The 23,208-nt window shown below is 43.6% G+C and overlaps 2 protein-coding genes across 2 annotated transcripts in view; one reads left to right on the top strand and one right to left on the bottom strand.

Annotated features, from left to right (window-relative positions):
* LCT (lactase) overlaps positions 1-13,314 on the top strand; it is a 51,247-nt gene extending 37,933 nt beyond the window's left edge. The window contains exons 10-17 of the mRNA XM_047085132.1: positions 334-624; positions 3,038-3,236; positions 4,539-4,741; positions 6,782-6,891; positions 9,502-9,636; positions 11,236-11,459; positions 12,268-12,495; positions 13,094-13,314. Coding sequence (XP_046941088.1) covers positions 334-624; positions 3,038-3,236; positions 4,539-4,741; positions 6,782-6,891; positions 9,502-9,636; positions 11,236-11,459; positions 12,268-12,495; positions 13,094-13,314 — 1,611 coding nt within the window. The remainder of the gene's footprint in view (positions 1-333; positions 625-3,037; positions 3,237-4,538; positions 4,742-6,781; positions 6,892-9,501; positions 9,637-11,235; positions 11,460-12,267; positions 12,496-13,093) is intronic.
* Positions 13,315-18,356: 5,042 nt separating this feature from the next.
* The window catches only part of UBXN4 (UBX domain protein 4), a 43,284-nt gene continuing 38,432 nt past the window's right edge, over positions 18,357-23,208 (bottom strand). The window contains exons 11-13 of the mRNA XM_047083381.1: positions 22,607-22,738; positions 21,077-21,276; positions 18,357-19,011 (exon numbers count right to left, since the gene is read on the bottom strand). Coding sequence (XP_046939337.1) covers positions 18,873-19,011; positions 21,077-21,276; positions 22,607-22,738 — 471 coding nt within the window. The 3' untranslated portion in view covers positions 18,357-18,872. The remainder of the gene's footprint in view (positions 19,012-21,076; positions 21,277-22,606; positions 22,739-23,208) is intronic.

Raw genomic sequence — 23,208 nt, forward strand, 5'->3', positions numbered from 1 at the left:
TCATTCAGACTTTTAGTGCACAGCTGCCATATACCAGACACTGCTACATTAAGTGCTGGGACACCAAGATGAAAGTCACGATGCCTGGGCCTCAGAGTCTTATGGGAAGTCAGTCAGCAATCCCGTAACTGAGATGCAGCGTGACACTGCCAGGATGGACACAAAGTGTGTACAGAAAGCTCTAGGAGTCCAAAAATCAGAGGGTGGCCAGAGAAGTTTCCCAGAGGAGGTGACACTGACATGGGTCCTGACTTGCAGCTCCCCCACTGACAGAAAGGAACTTGTGAGGGCTAGACTGCATGACTTAATTTGACCATGTCTTGTCATCTTGAGATCGAAGGTGCATGGAGAGCAGATGGCAAAGGACTCAGTATTTGGGACACATTTTCTCACACACCGCTGAAGGTTGGAAATGATGACACCGGAGATGTGGCCTGTGACAGTTATCACAAGATTGCTGAGGATGTGGTTGCCCTGCAGAACTTGGCTGTCTCCCACTATCGCTTCTCCATCTCCTGGTCTCGTATCCTCCCGGATGGAACCACAAAATATATCAATGAAGCAGGCCTCAACTACTATGTGCGGCTCATTGACGCGCTGCTGGCTGCCAACATCAAGCCCCAGGTGAGGTTGGGCCCCAGCCAGGGCATTGGTCAAGTCCACATGGGGGAGCCAGCTGGGCCAGGGAGCTCTTTACTGTGTAAACAAAATGCTGTTTTTTAGATTCAGTTTTTGAACTATCAATAAATTCACGTGATGCAGAATTTAAAAAGCATTAAGAGTCCACAGTGAAGATTTACCTTCAGTCTCTGACCCCAAGCCATCCAGTTCCCCTCCTTACAGGCAGTCACGTTTGCTAGGTTCTCATGTCTGCCTTTTGCAGAGGCCAGTCAGGAGACCTATACATGTGTGCGTGTTTGATCCTTTCCCCTCTTTTTTCCTAACGGTCACGTACATGCAGTTTGGTGCTTGCTTTTAACTAATGGTATTTATTTCTTTTTTAAAAATGTTTATTTATTTATTTTGAGAGAGAGAGAGAGAGATGAGGGGAGGGACAGAGAGAGGGAGAGAGAAAATCCCAAGCAGGCTCCCCACTGTCAGTGCAGGGCCCAATACAGGGCTCAATCCCACGAACCGTGAGATCATGACCTGAACTGAAATCAAGAGTCAGACGCTCAATTGACTTAGCCACCCAGGTACCCCCCTTTTTTTTTAAATAGGCTTCATGCCCACTGTGGACCCCAACATCAGGGTTGAGCTCATGACCCTGAGATCAAGACCTGAGCTAAGATCAAGAGTGGAATGCTTAACCAACTGAGCCCTTCACAGTACTTTTTACACGTATTTCCGCAACCATATGTAGCTTCCCTGTTTATTCTTTTTTTAAAAAAAGTTATGTGGAATTGTTTATATCTTACTTCTTGAATTACTTTTCTGTTAATTAACACTCTTCCCTGTGATGTTTCCAATATTTGCCATCTTAACCAATGGTGCAATGAGTAACCACAGGCATACATAATTTTGGGTGGGTGTAAGTTTATCTGTAGGCTGTGGTCCTAGGAGCAGAATTGCTGGGGCAAAAGTGCATGTGTTTTGCAGCCAGGAGTTATTTTTTTTAATGTTTTCACTTATTATTTTTGACAGAGAGAGTGCATGAGCAGGGGAGGGGCAGAGAGAAAGGGGGACAGAGGATCTGAAGTAGGTTCTGCGCTGACAGCAGAGCCTGATGCAGGGCTCGGACTCACAAACCATGAGATCATGACCTGAGCTAAGTCAGACACACAACCGACTGAGCCACCCAGGCCCCCCAGCAGGAGTTATTATGAGTAATAATACAGAAGCTCACTTGAGAGCTGACTTTGCTGTCACCAAAATTTTTAAATTTTACTTGGGAGCCTAAGAATGTGTCTCCTCTTCACCTGGGCCCTATGTGAGAAAGCGCTGGAGGGCGCTCTTCTATGAAGCTGTGTGTTTTCTCTGCTGTACTGGCTGGGATTACATACTGCAGCCAGAACATGATCTCCACATTACCACTTTTTTTTCCCCTCCAAATAAAGTACTATCTGGACTTTTTCCCTCATACCGTTAACGTTGTTAGAGCTAACCAGCCACCTAACACTTACTACCATGAATGCTGAGAGAGAAAATGGCCAGGTGGCTGCCCTGAGAGGACAATGAACTTCATTACACATGATTCAGAACTACATCAGAGAGCAAGTAACTCAAGCTCAAACAATCATATAACCCTTGCAGGCATGGAGACACTGAAGAAAGGAAAAGCGCTGGGCATGGAAAGCTTCAGGGAGGTGTGGATCCTGAATAGAGAGGAGAATGTGGATAGATGGGTGGGCAGGGGCAGGGCATGCCATGCAAAGGGAGAGACTGGGTCTGGGCTAAAGATGGTTAGTGGCCCAGCGCAGACTGAAGACAGTGGACATCTGGCTTAGCCAAGATGGGGTGTGTGAGGGCATCAAGGGGAAGGCCAGGGAACAACAAAGGCCACAAGGACATGGCCCAGAGGCCCATCTCCAGCAAAGTGTTCCCAGCTCCACAGGAAGAACTTCCAGATACACTGGATGAAGTTCATGGGGGGTATCCCATTATAAGTGAAATGCTTTCATCCTCCTCCTGGAGCCTCAAAGCCTCGCTTAGTACAGTCTATCCAGGCTGATTCTGAAGCCGCAGCATTTCTGATTCCTGACTGCAACCAGAGCAACACTGAAGAGTGGCCAGGGTGGTGGCCACATGACATAGGCCTCACAGTGATTCCATGACATGCAGGTCTTATTGCCTGAGCCCAAGGTCACAGAGCTGGTAGGTGGCAGAGCCGGGACTCACACCCAGGTTTCTCTGATCCAGATGGGAGTCTCATACTTCAACACAGCTCCCCCCGCCCCCCCCCCCCCCAAAGAACCTGTGAGCTATTTCATGTTTTCATTCATTCTCCGCTTTCTTGGCATTTGTGCTGGTGCACAACAGCACCAGTGATTTCCCATGGAAGTAGGTTGATGGAACTGCCAGTCTTGCTTTTGCACAGGTGACCATTTACCACTGGGACCTGCCCCAGGCACTCCAGGACGTTGGAGGCTGGGAGAATGACACCATTGTGCAGCGGTTTAAAGAGTATGCAGATGTGCTCTTCCGGAGGCTGGGAGACAAGGTGAAGTTTTGGATCACTCTGAATGAGCCCTTTGTCATCGCTAACCAGGGCTATGGCTACGGGACATCAGCTCCAGGTAAAGGTTCTAGGCTCAACTTGTCAGCTCTTTGGAGTGTGGTGTTCTTAGTCTCACCAAGACTTGAAATCCCGGAGGCACTGGAAGAGGAGGCCAAGAAAGCCCTGTGGTGGTGCTTTACAATCGCTGCCTCTTGTTCAAGGCTGCCTGACAGGCAGCAGGTTTCCCCTTCTGACACCACTTTTTGCTAAATACGGATTTTACATCTCAGTACTCTCCAAATAGCTTCATTTCTTTGTGCTTTTTTTTTTTTTGACTTGCCTCAGATGGGAAGCTTCCCGAGATCAGGGACATGGTCTAATCGGCGTAGGGAAGGACTAGTCATCAGGCTGTACAGGTCCACAGTGTGTTTTCTGCAACTTCAAAATCCAAAAGTTTCCAAGAATTGATTTGGCTGATCTGAGCTCATCCTCACTTGAACCAATATAAGGCTGCTCATGGGCATTATCCCACTTAGTGTCAACATTTCTGCTACAGACACATTTGGCTCCTTGATTACAGAGCCCTGTCCTGGGCCCTGCTAGGGTGATGTGTAAACATGTTATAGGCAACTTATTACTTTTCTAAGACACATAAACCTTGTACTTCCAAACCATATGGACCCTAAGGGTTTCGAATAAGGGATTGTGGACCTGTCCTTGTACCTTTAGAACCATCCAGTTTACCTTTTCTTTAGTTCTGAGCTTAAGAAAATAAATTTGTGTTTACACAATTCCTTAGGATCACATGTAAAAGCTGAAAAGTGCCACAAATCGTTACCACATTTATCTCCCCTTGATCCTTGGTTGGTGCTTTGGTTTACCATTCCTTCAACTTTCTTCAACACGTGAGAGGTGACCTTTCTCACAGCATTCGCTCCCAAGGAATCTGTCATCTGCTTCCATCAGCTACATTGTCCAATGCTCCTTCCACTCTAGTTCCCCATCCGCCAGGATGTCAACTCCCAAGGCACATACTTTGCTGGGTAGTTTGGGACATAGCCACTCTCTGGGGGAGACTTATAGAAACCAACATTTACCAAGTGTCTGCTCACCAGACACAGTGCTGCTTGGTGCTTCACATACACGACCTCATTTCCTTCTTACAAGAACTCTCTAGTGCTCACTTTGCCAAGGAGGAGCCTGAAAGACTGAATTACCCAAAGTTACACAGCCAGCAAGTAAGAAGTGAAGCCAGGATTTGAATTTCCTTCCTCCTGACACCCAGACCTACACTCCCCCAAACATAGAGGCCGTCTATAGGCAGAGAGTGATATTCTTGGCCATGTTCATTCTTCATTGACAGCCATGTATGTGTTTCCAGGAATCTCCTTTAGGCCTGGCACTGCCCCCTACGTTGTTGGCCACAACCTAATAAAGGCTCATGCTGAGGCCTGGCATCTGTACAATGATGTGTACCGTGCCAGTCAAGGTGGTGTGATTTCCATCACCATCAACAGCGACTGGGCTGAGCCCAGAGACCCTTCCAACCAGGAGGATGTGGAGGCAGCCAGGAGATACGTTCAGGTCTGTTTTTCCTTTGGTCATTGTTATTACTCTCGCCTGTTTTTCCCTCCTGTCGTGAGCTAATGGAAATAGAATTGGATTACAAAACAAAGATTTAGGTTGAGGACCCTGTTTTTCTGTTACCTTATTTTGTGAACTTGAGAAGATCACTTAGCCATTTTTATACCTTAGTTTCCTCATGTATGAAGTAGAGATGACCTATCCATATCATAGGTTTGCTGTGATCAAAGTTCTTTGGGATTGAGTTTTCTTTTAAGTCTTAAAAATGATTTGTACACGTCCTTGCTGCATGCAACACTGGCTTGAAGGTAACTAACAGAAATGCCATCTCTTCAATCTCTGGTTTGACTGTAGTAGCTCATAGAGCAGGGCTGCAATGTCACACTTCACCTCTAGGTGTCACCATTTAATTTTATTTACTTGGCCTAAGAATTCCTTGAGTAGGGTGTGAAAACTCATTAGTGCCCCTGATCTTCCAATTCTGAATTTTAACATAAGGACATGCACCTTTGGTCATGAGATTTTGCTCCTAGGAAGTAGAGTCACTCATAAGCAGTGGACCATCCTTATTTCAGTGTGAGCCCCTGACATGAGAAAAAAGAATAGCATTTGTCAGGGCACAGCTTTTCCCTGGTTCCTGCTAGTGTCTCTGACAAGATTAGAAAGCACCCTCTCCCATGTTTCAGCATCAAAAACAAGGGTCTCTCTCTCTCCACACTGGTCCCCACTTTTTTAAAAAAAATTTTTAACGTTTATTTTTTTGAGACAGAGAGAGAGAGCATGAACAGGGGAGGGTCAGAGAAAGAGGGAGACACAGAATCCGAAACAGGCTCCAGGCTCTGAGCTGTCAGCACAGAGCCCGAAGCGGGGCTCGAACCCACGGACCGCGAGATCATGACCCGAGCCGAAGTCGGACGCTTAGCCGACTGAGCCACCCAGGCGCCCCTGGTCCCCACTTTTTAGCTCTGTGGAGGAGCCTGCAGACTGCAGCATTCTGAGGGGACAATATGGGTCTTGGTTTGCCAGACTTTTCACAAGAGAAGTTGGTAATAGAGATCAAATTAATGAATGCAAATATGAGCTTAATTTTCCCATTTGTTAGTCAGCTGGGGAAAAAGTCTTGGAACAAAATTAATGCATCCCTCATTTTAGAGTCACAAAACTGGTAAATTAAAGCAATCATTTTTTCTGAAATCAAAACCCTGAACCTCAGGAAATACTAGGCTCTAATCTCATTAGATTGAGCCACTTGTCGGTGAACTGTGATGCAGCCCGGGACCATGATACACACACACCATAGTAAAATCAGCTTCCACGGAGTGTGCGAAGCCTCTTTTGCCAGGGTGTGTTCCAAAGCCTCCTCTCTGAGAATGGAAGCCTGCCCTCACCCCACATTTCAGGCATCAACCAGCAGGTGAGGGGGAGATGGAAAGGTCAAAGAAGCCTCTCAGGACCCCAGGATCATAGCATTCGTGTCCCGTATCCTCCCTGAGGGTAAGGATGACCTAGACCCCATTCAAGAAAATAGGTTGAAAAGTTCCCCAAAAGTTGGATTGACTGTGAATCCAAAGCTCATGAAGAATCATCCTTTGCCTTGGGCAGCCCAGAAAGCCTTGAATTTCAGCCCTCCCCAGAAAGTTCTGGTTGATCCTTAGGCAGGATGATGGGGAAGGACCTGATTTCTGGTAAGAGGACATCCACAGCCTGGAGGCTTCTGGTCTCTCCTGGTCTTCTGTAGCACCTTGCTAAGGGCAGGCAGGCAGGCAGCATCTATTGAGTCCTGAGGCAGTGCTAAGTGAAGTGCGTTGCCCTTCGAGCTGCAGGGGTTGAGAATGCGGCCCTGCCCCCAAAGTGAGAAGATGTGTGGGCATTTAAGCTGGAATGTGCATGCAGCCACAGAGATGCGGGTTTAAGACTGGGCATTGGGGAGACAGGAGGGTGGTTCCAAGGTCAGTGACTTATGGGCAGGGAAGCTGCTGTCTCCAGGTGTGCCCCCTGCACCCCATTAATGCCAGGCTGTCACCCCAACCCCACCTGCAGTTCATGGGAGGCTGGTTTGCACATCCTATTTTCAAGAATGGTGATTACAACGAGGTGATGAAGACACGGATCCGTGACAGGAGCTTGGCCGCAGGCCTCAGCAAGTCTCGGTAGGTCCTGGTGCCCACACACTCAGCCGGGGAAGGGTCAGGAGGAAGTCTGGTCTGGGATGCTGAACTGAGGCTCCAGGTGGGCAGCTCAGTGTTGAGAGTGTGGCTGTTGGGGTCGGAGAGCTACTGTATCTCTAAGTTTCCCTGATTGCTGGCAAGACCAAACACGATCGTGTATGTGAAGCTTTCAGCCAAGGACAGGGCTTTGCTACGTGTTTGACAAAAGGTAGATGTGATTATTATTCTGAACAGCCAGGAAATGTGTCCCAGGGGCCCCCACTGCTTAGTTACCCTCTCCCTCACTGCAAGGATGAATTTCTCTGTTTACTAGATCATGTTACCAGTGAATGTGAGCAGCAGTGGGTGATGGCCAGGCATGTGCTTTTTGTCATTTGGCCAGTAGGTTGCGATGGTTGCACTAAAGATGTGCTACTTCTGGACCACTCCTCTGTCAAGGGAGTAAGAGCAATATCAACACCTAACATTTATCCTTCTGTTGGTGCTCTTAGTCCTATTTAAGGAGGAATAAACTGAGGCACAAAGATCATAGCAAGATTACCCAGCTATTGAAGTGATGGAGTTGGGATTTGAAACCAGGCTGACTCCAGGGCCCACCCTCCAGGTTTGAGAGTCATCTGGCTGGGATTAGAGGTGTGTGTGGAGAGGAACAGAGTGACCTGGCTTTATGGGAATGTACCCTCAAACTCCCAGGGAACTTATGTGACCGTGAGCAGGGGAGGCTAAAAGCAATTCAAGAAGCATGAATTCCTAACCTAGCGTGTTCATCTTTCCCTTATGTAGCCCAGCTGTGCAGGTTACACAACCCAGTCCCCATCCACACAATGCACTCCTGCCCTGGTGGGGGCAAGCCTGCTGAGCAGGCTGTGCCTAAAGGTCTGATCTGCCAACTCTGGTCTGTAACAAGCAGGTCAGCCCTCCAGTCCATCAACACAACTCTGCTGGGCACTTACTGTGTGCCCAGGTCAGGGTCAGGCCCAGCAAGGTCCACGTGAGGAGAGGCTTCTCAGTCTGGCTCCTCAAGCTGCCGACACGCCAGGTGGGAAGACGGTGACTTGACCACTCCAAGGAGTTCTCTTCCCTAATTTCTTCATGCAAAGAAAACTCAGAAGAGGAGATTGGGCAGGCCGAGTAGGATAAGGAGACTTTGTGGACAAGGGGGGACATCAGTTAAGCTGGGCCTCAACAACGAATAGCGTGTGGGAGAGCAAAGGGCATTCCATCCGAGGGGAAGGGTGTGAGAACTGGCCCAGAGGGAATGAGTGGGGTACCTGCAGCTGAGAGTTGGGGGGACTGGCCCCAGTGGCAGTGGGGGTGGGGGGCAAGGCCACAGAACAGAGGGCCTAGAGGCCAGACACAGGGGCTCAGCGCTGATGCCACAAACCCTAAGGAGTCACTACTGGCTCCTGGGCAAGAGAGTGAGGGGGGTGAGGGATCTGGGCTTTAATTTTCTCCCAGTGTTTCAGAAACCCCAGGGAGGGAAGGTTTTGATCTACTAGGTTAACAAGGTAGCACAAATCTTAGGATGAAAGTGTCAGGTGCCCAGGAAGGGTCATCTCTAAGCTAGCATCCTAAATTAGCAGCCCCAGTGTTACCCTGTCAGAGCACGTAAGTAATCAGATTCGGCTGAGAGGAATCTAGCGGTGCTGCACCCAAATGCATGTTAGTCACATCTTGTAAAAAGTCTCTGAGTACCTACAGTACGTGTGGAAAATCCTCCACCAGATGTTAAAAAAAAAAAAAAATAGTAAAATCATGTGAGCATAAAAGTCTAACTCTCAAAAGTTCAATAAATTTTAAAAAATATTTCCCCTGCTAATAAGGATGGACTTTGGAGAAAAGAGGCATGCCTAAACAAACCATAACAAAAACAACAGAGAAACTCAGGGCAGATTATGGAAACACAAATTACAAAAGATACTATAACCTTGAGATCAAGGATTAGTCTCAAGGGGTGTTATCTCAGACATGTTCTTGATTTCAAAGATAGTAAATATCTTAGATGGTATTTTATCTCAGATGGTAAATATCAAAGTTGCATGTTAATTTCTGAAGTAAATTAAAATGTATCCATGTATGTGTACATGTATGTACATAATGTCCATGGGGGAGAGGGGGTTGACCCTGAAAAGGAAGGTTTGTAAAATGGTCACTGGTAGTTGTTTTGTTTTTGTTTTTTTGAGAGAAAGAGCACAAATAGGGTATGGGCAGAGACAGAAGGGGACAGAGGATCTCTGCTGACAGCACAGAGCCTGATGCAGTGCTTGAACTCATGAACTGTGAAATCATGACCTGAGCTGAAAGTCAAATGCTCAACCGACTGAGCCACCCAGTGCCCCAGTCATGCGTATTTTCATTTGGCCAACAGGAAGAGGAGGGTTTTGCAGGTTTATGGTCTGGAGGGAGGAGCCTCAGGTGCTTTCAGCAGCGGCTGGAAGGACCTCTCCTTGCTCCTGAACAGCCGCCCCCCCCCCCCCCCCCCGTCACCACCAGGCCTGTAGTTCAGAGTGCTCCCCCAACCCTGCCCCAGGACGTTCTCTTCCCAAAGCATGATGCTCCAGCCCCACACTCTCAATGTCTCCTTCCCACCAGGCTCCCAGAGTTCACGGAAAGTGAGAAGAGGAGGATCAATGGCACTTATGACTTTTTTGGATTCAATCACTACACCACCGTCCTGGCCTACAACCTTGACTATGCCTCTTGGATCTCTTCCTTTGATGCAGACAGGTAAGTTGGCCAACAGGGCACACAGAACTATCTTTGGAGACGACAGCAGGTGCCCCTTTGCCCAGCCTTACTGCACAGCCTCAGAAAGCCGCCTCCTGGTGCCATACACCCTGGGGTTTAAAGAGGAGTCCACTCCTGTGATACTTAATGAAACCTGTCAGTCTGCTAGTAATACCAGCTAGGATTTCCAGGGTGCTTCCCATGGAGACAGACATGCTTGGAGTTTCTTTCAAACGTTATCAAGATTTTGCGATTTTCTTTCCCTTGGTTTGCTTCTACTGTCAAGTTTGTTTCCCTTGCCAGATGTATTTAAGTCAAAATAATAGGTGTTTTTTTCCCTTTTCGGGGTAAAGGTCAAAAGGGTTATTTTTGCCTTATACAGTCACAGTGGAAACATTAGAAAGCAAGGAGAGGTGTATGTGTAGAGGTATATGACCTCTTTTTCTCTTTATAAATATAATATGTAAGTATATATATTATAAACCATGAGTAATATATAGTTTGGTAGTATTTATACACAAAAATATATTACCAAAAGCCAGGATTATATGTATATACTCTTTTGTTCCTTTTTTTTTTTTTTAAAGATTTTATTTTTAATATCCACCCAACATGGGGCTCGAACCCACAACCCTGAGATCAAGAGTTGCACATTCCACCAACTGAGCCAGCCAGGTGCCCCTATTTTATTCCTTTTATAACAAGCATGTTTCCATCAGCTGTGAATCCATCCAGGTTCTTTGAAAACAAACAGCTACAGCCCCACTGCATCCTGCAACCCCAGAGTCACTTGCTGAGGGGGGCTGAGAACACTCCCCTGCTGGTCCCTGTCTGAGCACCCATTGGACTCCTGCTGCCTCATCAGGCCTTGCACTTGACCCAGGATGAAATGTCCCGGGTCCAGTTTGGCTGAGCAAGATAAATTCAGTTACTGATTAAGACTATGTTTTTGTGTTTTTTTTCTGAAGGATTTGGACACGAAGATCCAAATAATTGGTCCTTATTTGAAATGTATGACTCTGGAGACGTTCAAGTTTCTGTGTTTCCCCCAGCAAATGCTCCTTTAGCACAATCTGTTGCCCTTACCTGGCTCATCACTGAAAAGAGGCAGGGTCTTGGGCATCGGAAGCAGGTCCCAGCCTGTCTGCTCCCTGTTGTCATGTCACACACACTGTTGGTGCTTGTGGCCACACCTGTGGTGTTGACTAGATGTAGTTGACTCAGGGGAGCCCATTCTCTCTCCTGACACAGCATTCACATCCCACTGGAGATTGTGATCAGGGAACCCCAGAGACCTTTCACATCTATTGTGAAGTATGGTCTATTAACAGAGCGCCTACAGAGGGTCTAGTCCATGAGTAGAGACCATTCTCTGAATAGGTGGAAACAGAGCCGACATGGCCTGTCAAAGCCACACGGGCATTGAGCAGTACAACTAGGAGAATATGAGGCAATTTGACTATTCTAGGTTTAGTTATGATTTTCAAGTCTAGACTACACCTAAGGCTTTTCTTAGTATAAATCGTGTTTTGTGTTTTGTGCCAAAGGCCTCTTGGGATTTACAAATTGACACCAAATCTCTCGTGTTTGAACCTATAGAGGAGTTGCCTCCATCACAGATCGTTCTTGGCCAGACTCTGGCTCCTTCTGGTTGAAGGTGACACCTTTTGGCTTTAGGAAGATACTGAACTGGATAAAGGAGGAGTACAACAACCCCCTAATTTACGTAACAGAGAATGGAGTATCTCAACGTGGAGAAACTGACCTCAACGACACTCTAAGGATCTCCTACCTCCGCAGTTACATCAATGAGGCGCTCAAAGGTAGGGCAGGCCTATCCCTTCCTCCATGTGCACCTTTCACTGTTGGAAACACCTGCTAACGTCTGCAGTGAGAGGAGTACTGCACTCATGAGACCCTGTCATGACAGAGAGGCAGCTTCTCACTCCTGCTGGGTTTAAACTTTTCTCTGAGGCTACACTCCGAGTCTTTTCCTTCCTAGATTTAAGCTCAGCAAGCAAAGCCAGTAGCCAGATACAGTGAGGCCTGAATTCCTGGCCAGGGTTATTTCCCTGCTGGATCGACCCTGAACAGCAGCGCTCTGATGAGGGCAGGGGCTAGGAGGAGTAGGCTGGGGGCGGGTGGGGTGTCTGTCGGGTCTGTTCCCCAAGCAGAAGTTTGAGACCCTCAGCTCAGCAGAACCACCTGGGATGGGACTAGGACAAGGGACTATTTAACCCTGAGTCAAAGACACTGAGCACTGCAGCAATAGAAACAAACAGAAAGTCCTACTCCAGTGAAAATCTTTTCCAAGAGCCACTTACTTTCTTTAGGAAGAAGTATTAACACTCTAAGGCACTGCCCAAGACTGGTATCCCCACATGCAGAGAGAGGATCACAGAGGACTCAGCAGGATTAATGTAGTCTACCCATGTTCCTGACTCCCGTTCAGGGCTGAGCCTTTCTAGAAACATGCTGATGGCTCTGTAGGTCCATCCACAGAGGACCTGCACCTGCAAGTGGGGACTGTGGGCGAGTCGTGAGCAGGCATGGCTTTTGTAGGCCGGGCGGAATGGTGTCCTGTAATACAAAAGGAAGGAAGCTCATGCCGTGGCCTCTGCATTTAAGCAGCTGTGCAGGATAAGGTGGACCTTCGAGGATACACGGTTTGGAGTGTGATGGACAATTTTGAGTGGGCCACAGGCTTCGCAGAGAGGTTTGGTCTGCATTTTGTGAACTACACGAACCCTTCTCTGCCAAGGATCCCAAAAGCATCAGCCAAGCTCTTCGCCTCTATAGTCCGGTGCAACGGCTTCCCTAACCCTGCAGCGGGGCCACACCCTTGTCTCCAGCCAGAAGGTGAGATGTGGCTCGGGGAGGGACTAAAGCCAGAGGGTTAGTGGGGCTTTTTGGTCTATTTTCTTCTACCCTCCTCTCTGCCTTTCCATTCCCCTCATTCATTCGACCAGTTTTTTTTTTTTTTAATGCTTCAGACATTCTTAGGATGGAACAAAGGAACTCAGGGTTAATGTTACCTAGAAAGTAGGCCCTGGTCTGGGAAGAGCAGGTCTAGATTCTTGTCCCAGCCCTACCACTAACTGTGTTGAGACCTTAGGCAAGAAACGAGGCACATGCCACCAGGTTGACATGAGAATCTAATACAATGACTGCAAACAGTGCCTGGCATGATGTAGAGGCCCAATATTTGATGACTGAAAAAGCATAAATTACTACAGAAAAGAAAGAGATAAGTATCCATTTTAATTGTTCACAGATGAACAAGTACTTCATTCAGAGGTTCAGTAACTCAGTGAAAGGGACGCATCCCATCACCTCAGCAATGTGCTCACTCTGGATACCTGTGTGACTTACCTATTCCAAGGATCTAGCTTGTGCTTAATAAAGGTTAACACTGATCTGATGACTACATCATCTGCTCTTTGTTGTCCTCTCCTAGATGCTGGACCTACCGTCAGCCCCATGCAGGAGGAGGAAGTTCAGTTCCTGGGGTTAACACTAGGTGTGACGGAAGCCCAAACAGCTTTGTATGTACTCTTTTCTCTTGTGATTCTTGGCGTCTGCTGTGTGACATTTCTGTCATACAAGTACTGTAAGCGCTCCAAGCAAGGGAAAACACAACCAGGCCAACAGGAATTGAACACTCTTTCTGCATTCTGACCCATGAGTTCCCACCTACTCCAGTTCTGCAAAACAAATCTAGTTTGTATGCCTTCGCTGCCCACAAAACTCCCTAGGATCTTCTGCCCATAGCAGACTTCTTCATGAAGGCCTTCTGCACTGTTGGAGACGAATCTTGAAGGCTCTCCAGTCCCTAATGAAAATGGAAATATCTGCATCCTGTCCCAGTATCAGGAATTCATTAAGGTATTGAAGACCCTGAGCCATGCAGAGGTGCAGGCACTGAACTCATCTGGTGGGTCTGTGAGCCACTTAATTTAACTGGGCTGTTTTAAGGTTCAGAAACTTTAAAGGTGGAAATATGAGTAAAAACTAGAGCAGTCCTTTAAATAAGAAATCAACTCCACTGTGTAGATGGACTCCAATGTCATCTCCTGCCCTGTCTTCAGACTCCCTCTCAGCCTCATACCTTGTGTTGCTCAGAAAAGAAAAATGGTACTGTGAGCTGTGTCCTAGGTCCTATGGCTGCTTCTCCTTGAGAGAGGAGGTTCCACAGAAGGTATGCAGTCACACAAGCTCTCTGGGGCTTCTAAGCTTTTCCACCAGATCAAGGCTTTCTGCTTACATTATATATTCCATTGGCAGAGACCCTAACATACAAAAAAAGATGACCTCTGAATGATCCTTTATCCCCATCATAGCCACCTTTTTGTCTTTCCTGTCTCTCCCCTGTCCAGGACCACTTCTAAGGACCCAAGTATGGCTTACAAGGCCCAGGTGATCTGCCCTCAGTTCACTTAGCCTGTTTCCTTTCTTCCTCTCTCAATCTGTGATAATTCTGAACCTCGTGTAAGTCCTTGACTAGCTCATCTTCCTTTGTGTATTTGCAAATAGCATTCTTCTCCCTAGGATGCCCTTTCTCCTGAAATGCCTTCAAGTCTCAGTGCAAATAATGCATTTTTCCCTCAGCACAGCTTCCCTGAATCCCCAAAACACTTCTCCCTTTACTTAGCTTGTAAATACCCCCTATTACAGCTAGTCCATGTTATGCTGGAGATGCATATTTCTCTACTCTCAGCTTCTTGAGGATAAAGGACCATGTCTCACTGTCTCTAGCAAGCACATTTTGGAGATCAGGCATAGAAAGCACACCTGATCCTTTTGTGTCTTTATTTACAAAACACACCCAGAGTAGTGGTGGGAGTACAGGAAGATGTGGTATTTATCAGTTCCCCTCAAATATGCTAATAATAATAAGATAATCTCAGTACAGAATACTTTAAAACCTATTTGGTCTATACATTCTTTCTAGATATCTTGGAGAATGCTATTTAAAAATAAAGTGTGGTTTTCAACTAGATTTAAAAAAGTGATTACGGGATGGCCTGGCTGGCTCGGTCGGTAGAGCATGCAACTCTTGATCTCAGGGTCATGAGTTGAGCCCCACATGTGGGGTGGGGTCTACTTTAAATAAATAATAACTAACTAACTAAATAAATAAATAAGTGATCATACCTGAAATTTTGTTTCTTGTAGGCATTCTTTCCCTGAATTTGGTGTATCCGTAGAAAATTCCTATCCAATGTTTCACTGCCAGGGGCCCCAACCTGACAATTTGTGGTATACAAGCATTTTTCTTCGAGGGTAAAGACGGTTCTAAAACTGATATTAAAAATACTTCTTAGGCAGAAAGACTCAGTATTATAAGTGGTCAATTATATCTAAATCTTAAATTCAGTGTTACTTTTTTGGGGACAAAAAATGTATAAAGAGCCAGAATAATCTGGGCAAAAAAAGAATACCAAAACATTATGAAGTCAGTTGTCAAAAACAGCTTGGTAGCAGAGGGAGAAAAGAAAAGAGCAACAAAAGAAGAGAGTATACAATAAACCAACTACATGTGAGCATTAAGTACATGACAAAGATGGCATGCCACATTAGGGGGGGAAATGGGAGTAGTTCATAAATGGTGGTGGGGTCAAGAGGTTAGCTCCTGAGGATGTTAGCCACAGGGAAGGCTAGGAAAATACTAGGACAGCTGGGTGATTTTTTTTAAATTAATTTTTAAAGAAAGGTATTGATAAGCAAGACTTAGGACCCAGAGACCATCAAGAAAAACACCAATAAATCTGATCACATGAATATTGTGGCAAAAACTTAACAACCAACATACTCGTCAAAAGATAAAAGAGGGAATAATATTTATAGCATATGCTAGACAAAGGGCTATTTTTCCTTATATACACGGAATTTTTAAAAATCAATGAAGATGAAAAAATAAAAATTGGCAAATACAGGCATTTCTCAGAAAATTGAAGTAACCAATATTAAAAGATGTCCCACCTCATTTGTGATCAACACAATGCATATAATTTTTCATCTACCACGGATAAAGATGAAAAAGTGTAACAGTGTTGGTAAGAATGTGGGGAAATCAACATTCTCAGTCACTGCTGGTGGGAGGCTAAATTCCAAGAACCTTTAAAGGAGGCAATCTGGCAGCATCACTTACAATTCAAAACTGCAAATACTCAATGACTCAATTATCCAAACATATCCTACAGATATATTTTCACAGCTAAGAAGACAAATACCATCCCAAAGATGCTCACTATAGCAATATTTCTAATAGAAAAACAAAAACAAAACCCTGTAATAACCAATGGATGCCACCAGAAAATGGATGGTTAAGTTAGCGTATATTTATAAGTAAGCTGCTACGCAGCCATTAATAATGAGAATGAGGTAGTTATGTGTTGACAGGGAAAAGATCTTCAAGACTGTGTAAGTAAAGGAGCAAGATACAGAACATATAATATAGTTACAAAATAAAGATCACATTATTTGCTTGTATATGCATGAAGTTTTTCTGTAGATTACAAAATGTGACTAGAGGTTACCTCTGGGGAATAGGACTGGGGGTAAGATGCAAGGAAAGATACTACATTTTCATCTTACAGCCTTCTATATACTGTTTTGAATTTTTTTACCAAATACACTTTTTAAAATATAAAACTGAGGAGGGATCCTCCTACTCAAAGATAATGAACCATTCTTTTATGTGTTTCTCTGAGATCTATATTGAACTTTTTTCAAGGCAAACTGACCTGAGATACTCCAAGTTTCTACAAGTATATTTCTAATAGTTACTAGCAGGGTCACACCCATTTGAAAGATTTTGGTTTTTTAAAATCACGTATTGCTATATATTAAGATTACAAACCTTTACTCCAATGGGATGCTTAGTGGAAATTTTTCTTTTTTCAAACTCACTTTTTAAATTATGCAAGTAATACGATCATTGCAGAAAATCAGAAAATCATGAAAACCTACTAGGGTGCAAAAAGAATTAAAAGCACATAGAACACTCCTACTATTGTTAATGTTTGGCTGTTTTCTTTACATTAATACGTGTACTGTCTATTTCAAAGCTGAGATCACAACATACCTACAACTCTGTATTCTGCTGTTTTCTCCTAACACATAACAGGTACTCAATGACTATACAGATGTTACACTGAATTGATAAATATTGTACCATTTATCCTTATCAAAAGTTAATTATTTCTGCACAAGGCATTTAGTTGGTATAAGACTTAATGAGTATGTTTCTACCTAAACTTTGTCTACATTTATGATCATTCCTTAGAAAAACTAATCAAGGAATTTGAAACATTTAAGGTGCCGATGTTTTCCAGAAAGTGTATAACCAGTCTTCATTCTTCCCAACATGACTGCCTGGCTGTTTCCTTGACAACAGTATTACCATTTTTACAACTCACTGTATTTCATAGGTAAAAAACAAAATTTTCTAAGAATATTTCTTCCTCCCATTACAAAATTAAGTCAGTCTGTATCTTCACTCAAAAGCACTGCCTTCTAGTCTAAAAATGGAAGGTTAAAAAAAGAACTGTCAAGTTTACTCTCTTTTTCAAATATCATGAATTTAGTGCTCTCTAATACCAAAAACATAGGGATGAAGTATCATATAAGTCAGGTTAAGAATCTCTTTAAAATTCTGGGGCGCCTCAGTGGCTCAGTCGGTTAAGTGTCCAACGTTGGCTCAGGTCATAATCTTGCAGTTCGTGAGTTTGAGCCCCGTGTCAGGCTCTGTACTGACAGCTTGGAGCCTGGAGCCTGCTTTGGATGCTGTGTCTCCCTCTTTCCACCCCTCCCTGGCTCACTCTCTCCCTCAAAAATAAACATTAAACAAACAAACAAAAAAAGAATCTCTTTAAAATTCTTAAGAATAACCAGGGGTGCCTGTGTGGCTCATTTCGGTTGAACTTCCACCTCTTGATTTTGGCTCAGGTCATGTTCTCACAATTCATGGGTTCAAGCTCCCATGTCAGGCTCTGCATTGATAGCATGGAGCCTGTGTCTGCTTGGGAATTCTCTGTCTCCCTCTCTCTGCTACTCCCCCACTCACTTGTGTGTACACTTACTCACAAATAAACGTAAAAAAATATTTTAAAAAATTCTTAAGAATAACTAAATGAGGGGTGCCTGAGTGGTTGGCTCAGCTGGACCTCTCAATTTCAGCTCAGGTCATGATCTCATGGTTTGTTGGATGGAGCCTCATGTGGGGTGTCTGTGATGACACCACAGAGCCTGTTTGGGATCCTCTCTCTTTCTCTCTGCCACTCCCCCAATCATGCTCATTCTCTCTCAAAATAAATTAAAAAAAAAAAATGAGGAAAAGGCCTATCTTTATTCCATACTTCTTGTCCTACAGAGGTACTTTAGATCTGTGAAATTTGTCCAGAGCAAAACTTCACAATAAAGGTGAGAGACTAGTTGTAATTTAAGAGCTGTTTTGCATCTGATGAGAACATGGAAGGTAACATTAGGCAAACAACGTGATGCCTCACTGACAGGATGGACACTAACACGGCATCAACATTTATCAGAAAATTTCTTCCTTCACTGATAATTAAAGTAGGGTGGTCACAGCTACTTTCCCGACTTAGCTCCAGGGCAGTACTGGAGGGAAAAACTCACACACGTGACCTCAAGAGATCCCTACATGACAAAAAGATGCTAAGATACCAAAACTTAAAGCAAAACTAAAATCATTTCGATTTTTGGAAAAGATTTTTTTATTCAGTGTTTAAGATTAAAAACTACAAGATTTTGCTTGCAGCTGATGAGCAAAAAGAGAAAAATTAAACATAAATTATCATCTGATTGACTAGTTAAAATGCTCTGACCCAGAGTCAAATTACTCAGTGACATACCAGTTACTTGGTGTGGACTTAGAAGTTCTGGAGCAAAACAGCTTTAAACAAAACGCATCATCTGACAGCATAGGGCTAATGGGTATATGAAATACTGAGTAAGAAAGCTGATAAAGGGAGGCTGTGGCAGACCTTTTGATTCTTTTAGGCTTCTAGCAGTTGGTTACCATACGCAAGGACAGTTATTTCATCTCCTGACTTGTCTGAGGAGTTAAACAACTTTAACCCACTAAGCAGGGATAGAGAGACACTTTATAGACCAGTTGGAAAAGGAAAAAGCAGTCCACTTCTCCAGTAGAATTTTAGTTGAATTAAATCATAAGAGAAACAATGATTATTGCACATACAGTACTTGTCACACTACATCTGTTGAGTAGAGTTTCCATTCCAAGTGTTGTTTTCATCTTCACCATCATCTTGAGTCCTCAATCTGTAGATCTTCCCCTCCTTTTTAAAATCTTCTCCCCGTTTCTCCAGCACTCTTTTCCTGACTGGTTCCCTAATGTAAGAGGGACAAAAGAGAAGGCAAAATGAAAGTGAAAACAACAGTAATACAAAACTGTTTCCTTTAAACTTCCATTAGTACAGGCAGCTGTATTTTAAGGAAAGTCCATGGGAGCTGAAAAAATAATTTTAAGGAACAAAAATAAAAGCCCACACAGCAAGCTGTGCTACATAATAGTAATTCAGGATTAAATGGTTCTACCCATTGCTCAGTAAGAGGTCTAAAAGTCAGGACTAATAAGACCTAGTCTGAATGCTGTTCCCAGTCTAGAGAAGGACTTCCCAGTATCCGCATTTGAGTGATGTATTAAGGATATAACTGGTCTTTCTAATAGTTATAGAATAACAGAAACTAAGATAAAGGCTGAATCAGCCCAATGCCAGTATTTACATAAATCTTCATCTAGAGAGTCAACAGGACATAAGACTAAGGATTCTCCTTACTGATGGCACACAGAGGCAAGGATTTTCATTACTAATTATAGAGGATTGGCGCATTTGCTATAATGCCTATTAATGGCTTACAGTATAGTGTTTAAGAACAAGAGATAGTAATTATAATAAATCATGCTATAACTTACTAGAAAAGCTATAATCCCAACTTCTAGGAAAATATTTCCTGTTAACCTGTTTCAAATATGCAGAATCTTTAACAGAGATATAAGCTAAAACCATTAGTGGTTAGAATTACCATTCTAACCCTGGCCATCAGCAATAAAAAGTAAGGCCTCTTGGTTAAGGGACTAGTTGAAAATAATTCTCTGAAGAAGGGACTGTTTTCAAGTGAATATCATTTCCTCAGTTTGATTTTTCTCTGAATGACCCAGAGAGACAGGGAGCAGATCAAAGAACCACCAGGGCTTAAAATTATCTGAAGCACAATGACACCTCTAAAAAAACAATGTTTGAGGAGCACCAGAGTGGCTCAGTCAGTTAAGCTTCCAACTCCTGATTTTGGCTCAGGTCATGATTTCGTGGTGGTGAGAATGAACCCTGCATTGGGCTCTGTGTTGGGTATGGATTCTCTCCCCCTCTGCCCCTTCCCTGTTCGTGCTGTCTCTTTCTCTCTCTCAAAAAAAAAAAAAAAAAAAGGAACTGAATAAATGAAATACTAAAACCAACAGAGGTGGAATTGATTTCGGTGGAGTAGGCTTTAGAAAGACAGCTGACAGTCAGAGTGGCTAAAATGAACAAATCAGGAGACCACAGATGCCAGAGAGGATGTGGAGAAACGGAAACCCTCTTGCACTATTGGTGGGAACGCAAACTGGTGCAGCCGCTCTGGAAAAGTGTGGAGGTTCCTCAAAAAATTAAAAATAGATCTACCCTATGACCCAGCAATAGCACTGCTAGGAATTTACCCAAGGGATATAGGAGTGCTGATGTACAGGGGCACTTGTACTCCAATGTTTACAGCAGCACTTTCAACAACAGCCAAACTATGGAAAGAGCCTAAATGTCCATCAACTGACGAATGGATAAAGAAGATGTAGTTTATATATACAATGGAATACTACTTGGTAATGGGAAGAATGAAATCTGGCCATTTGCAGCAATGTGGATGGAACCGGAGAGTATTAAGCTAAGTGAAATAAGTCAAGAAGAGAAAGACAGATCCTGTATGTTTTCACTCATATGTGGATCCTGAGAAACTTAACAGAAGACCATGGGGGAAGGGAAGGGAGTGGGAAGTTACAGAGAGGGAAGGAGGCAAACCATAATAGACTCTTAAATACTGAGAACTGAGGGTTGATGGGGAGTGGGAGGGGAGGGGAAAGTGGGTGATGGGCATTGAGGAGGGCACCTGTTGGGATGAGCATTGGGTGTTGTATGGAAACCAATTTGACAATAAATTATATACAAAAAAAAAAAAAAAAGAAATACAGCTGAGAAACTCAGGTAGTGAGCTTCCCAGGAAAGATGACAGACTAAAACTTCAGAACATTTAGGGTTTTTTCTCTAAGTAGAAAGATGGCCGATTACCCATAACAAAAGTGTTCATTTTGAATAAGGTACTGGGCATTATTAACACATTTAGCAAACGGGGTAAACACAGATACCTTTTCTCTGAGTTGCTAGATGAAGCAAGGTTTGAGGGTTCCGATGCCGCCGCTCTCACAGAAGTCTGGGCAGGAGGGTTACTAAATAAGAAGTTGCTAATCAATCTCCAGATGGCAAGGAATGGGTAAAGGACTGTCCCCAACAATGTCCAAAAGTCTCCACTGGAAGAATGTACCATGGATGTAGTTGGTCTTCCTGCCTAAAAATTAATGAATCAATCTCAATAAAGGCTACATGAGCCCCATCACGTCACACTCAAGGTTCTAGATGAATCTTTATGTGGAAAAGGAAAGTCTCGTTGATTTTAGTTTACTGTAAACAGGTAAAATTACTATCTTCTGTTTTTCAGGTGTATATTTTACATAAACTACTGGGAACTCCAAGAGCTGTTTTTTAAAGGAGTAATCACTACAGTGAAACTAGAAAGTAGTTCTTGAAGCAATTATTTTTATAAGAACTAAACTTTGTAATGCAATTAACAACTTTGGAAGGAAAAGTCTTCCTTGATGATTAAAAAAAGAGGGAAAGGCTTCAACAAAACCTCAGTGAATACAATAAATCCTGATTACTGGAAGGTTGTTTTAGGTGTGGAGTTCTGGTTCAGAACCAGGAAAACTATCCTAATCAAAATATAGAAGACCCAGGCTCTCATACCATCTCTGGCACTTAGGGGATGCCTTGGCAAAATCATTTAAACTTTCTGAGTCTCGGGGTGCCTGGGTGGCTCAGCTGGTTGGGCATCTGACTCTTGATTTCCGCTCAGATCATGATCTCATGGTTCATGGGATCGAGCCCCACCTCCAGCTCTGCGCTGACAGCATGGAGCCCGCTTGGGATTCATTCTCTCTCTCTCTCTCTCTCTCTCTCTCTCCCCCCCCCTCCCTCCCTCTCTCTCTCTTTGTCCCTCTCTCACTCTCTCTCCGAAAAGAAACATTTTTTAAAAATTAAAAAAAGAACTTTCTGAGCCTCTTTGCTTCATCAGAGAATAAAACACTGTTATGAGGATCAAATGTGATTTATATGTTTAAAAAATTAATGTTATTTTTATGTCAAAATAAAATCCTTTTTAAAAAACTTGGTAAACAGCCAAATCATACATAAATTAAAGACACTAAATCTGGGGCGCCTGGCTGGCTCAGTCAGAGGAGTGACTCTTGATCTTGGGGTCATGACTTTGGGCTCTATATTGGGTGCAGAGATTGCTTAAATAAACTTAAAAAAAAGCACCACTAACTCTATTCATTAGACAGATACGCTGCATTTTCTTCTCCTACTGGTCATTTCATTTATATACATGAAAACAGATGAAGAAAAAGTTGAAAACTAAAATTTATTTAGTGTCTCACTAGCAATACAAATATAAAATGCACAGGTTAACAGAACAATAAATTGACCTAACATTTTTGGATAATGTGAATTTAATTATCCATAGTACATCTTTCATGTTCCCTTCTGCTAATTATAAGAAATGATCAAAAGTAGGACAAATGGGATTTAAAGATAGAAAAAATATGTATGTATATACATACTGGCAACAGTACCACTGAAGCACTTGGGGCAAGTTCCAAATCCAGTAATTTCTTTTTATAATCTTCTTTGGTAAATTCCCTCCTGGGAAACATAGTTGCTAGTGAAAAATTACCATAAGTGTTGCCGACAGTCTGTAACATAACAATAAGTTTAAAACCTTACAAAGGTGCCCTTTTAAAGTAAGATATTACATAGCTATATGCATCCAAAATGACTGCTATAATTCAAATTACCTTAATTTTAAAGTTCATTCAAATGTAAACTCAAAAAAACTTTATAAAAACTTTGTGCTTTAACAAGTAGCTGAAAGCCAGCAAATCCTAATAGTACCTAAAAGCTTTTACAACTCAAAAATGACCACAAAATAGCAAGAATATAGTTCCTAAAATAGGGGTGCCTGGGTGGCAGTTGGTTGGTTAAGTGTCCAATTCTTGATTTCAGCTCAGGTCACGATCTCACAGCTCTTGAGTTCAGCCCTGCATCAGGTTCCTTCCGCACTGGCGGCTTGGTGCCTGCTTGGGATTCTTTGTCCCTCCCCCAACTGCCTATGTGTGCCTGCTCTCTCTCTCTCTCTCTCTCTCTCAAAATAAATAAAATAGGG

Source organism: Lynx rufus, unplaced genomic scaffold (assembly GCF_022079265.1).
Source record: "Lynx rufus isolate CCGP_SWC_20201006 ecotype Redwood Valley unplaced genomic scaffold, mLynRuf1.p SCAF_2, whole genome shotgun sequence".
Lineage (NCBI taxonomy): Eukaryota > Metazoa > Chordata > Mammalia > Carnivora > Felidae > Lynx > Lynx rufus.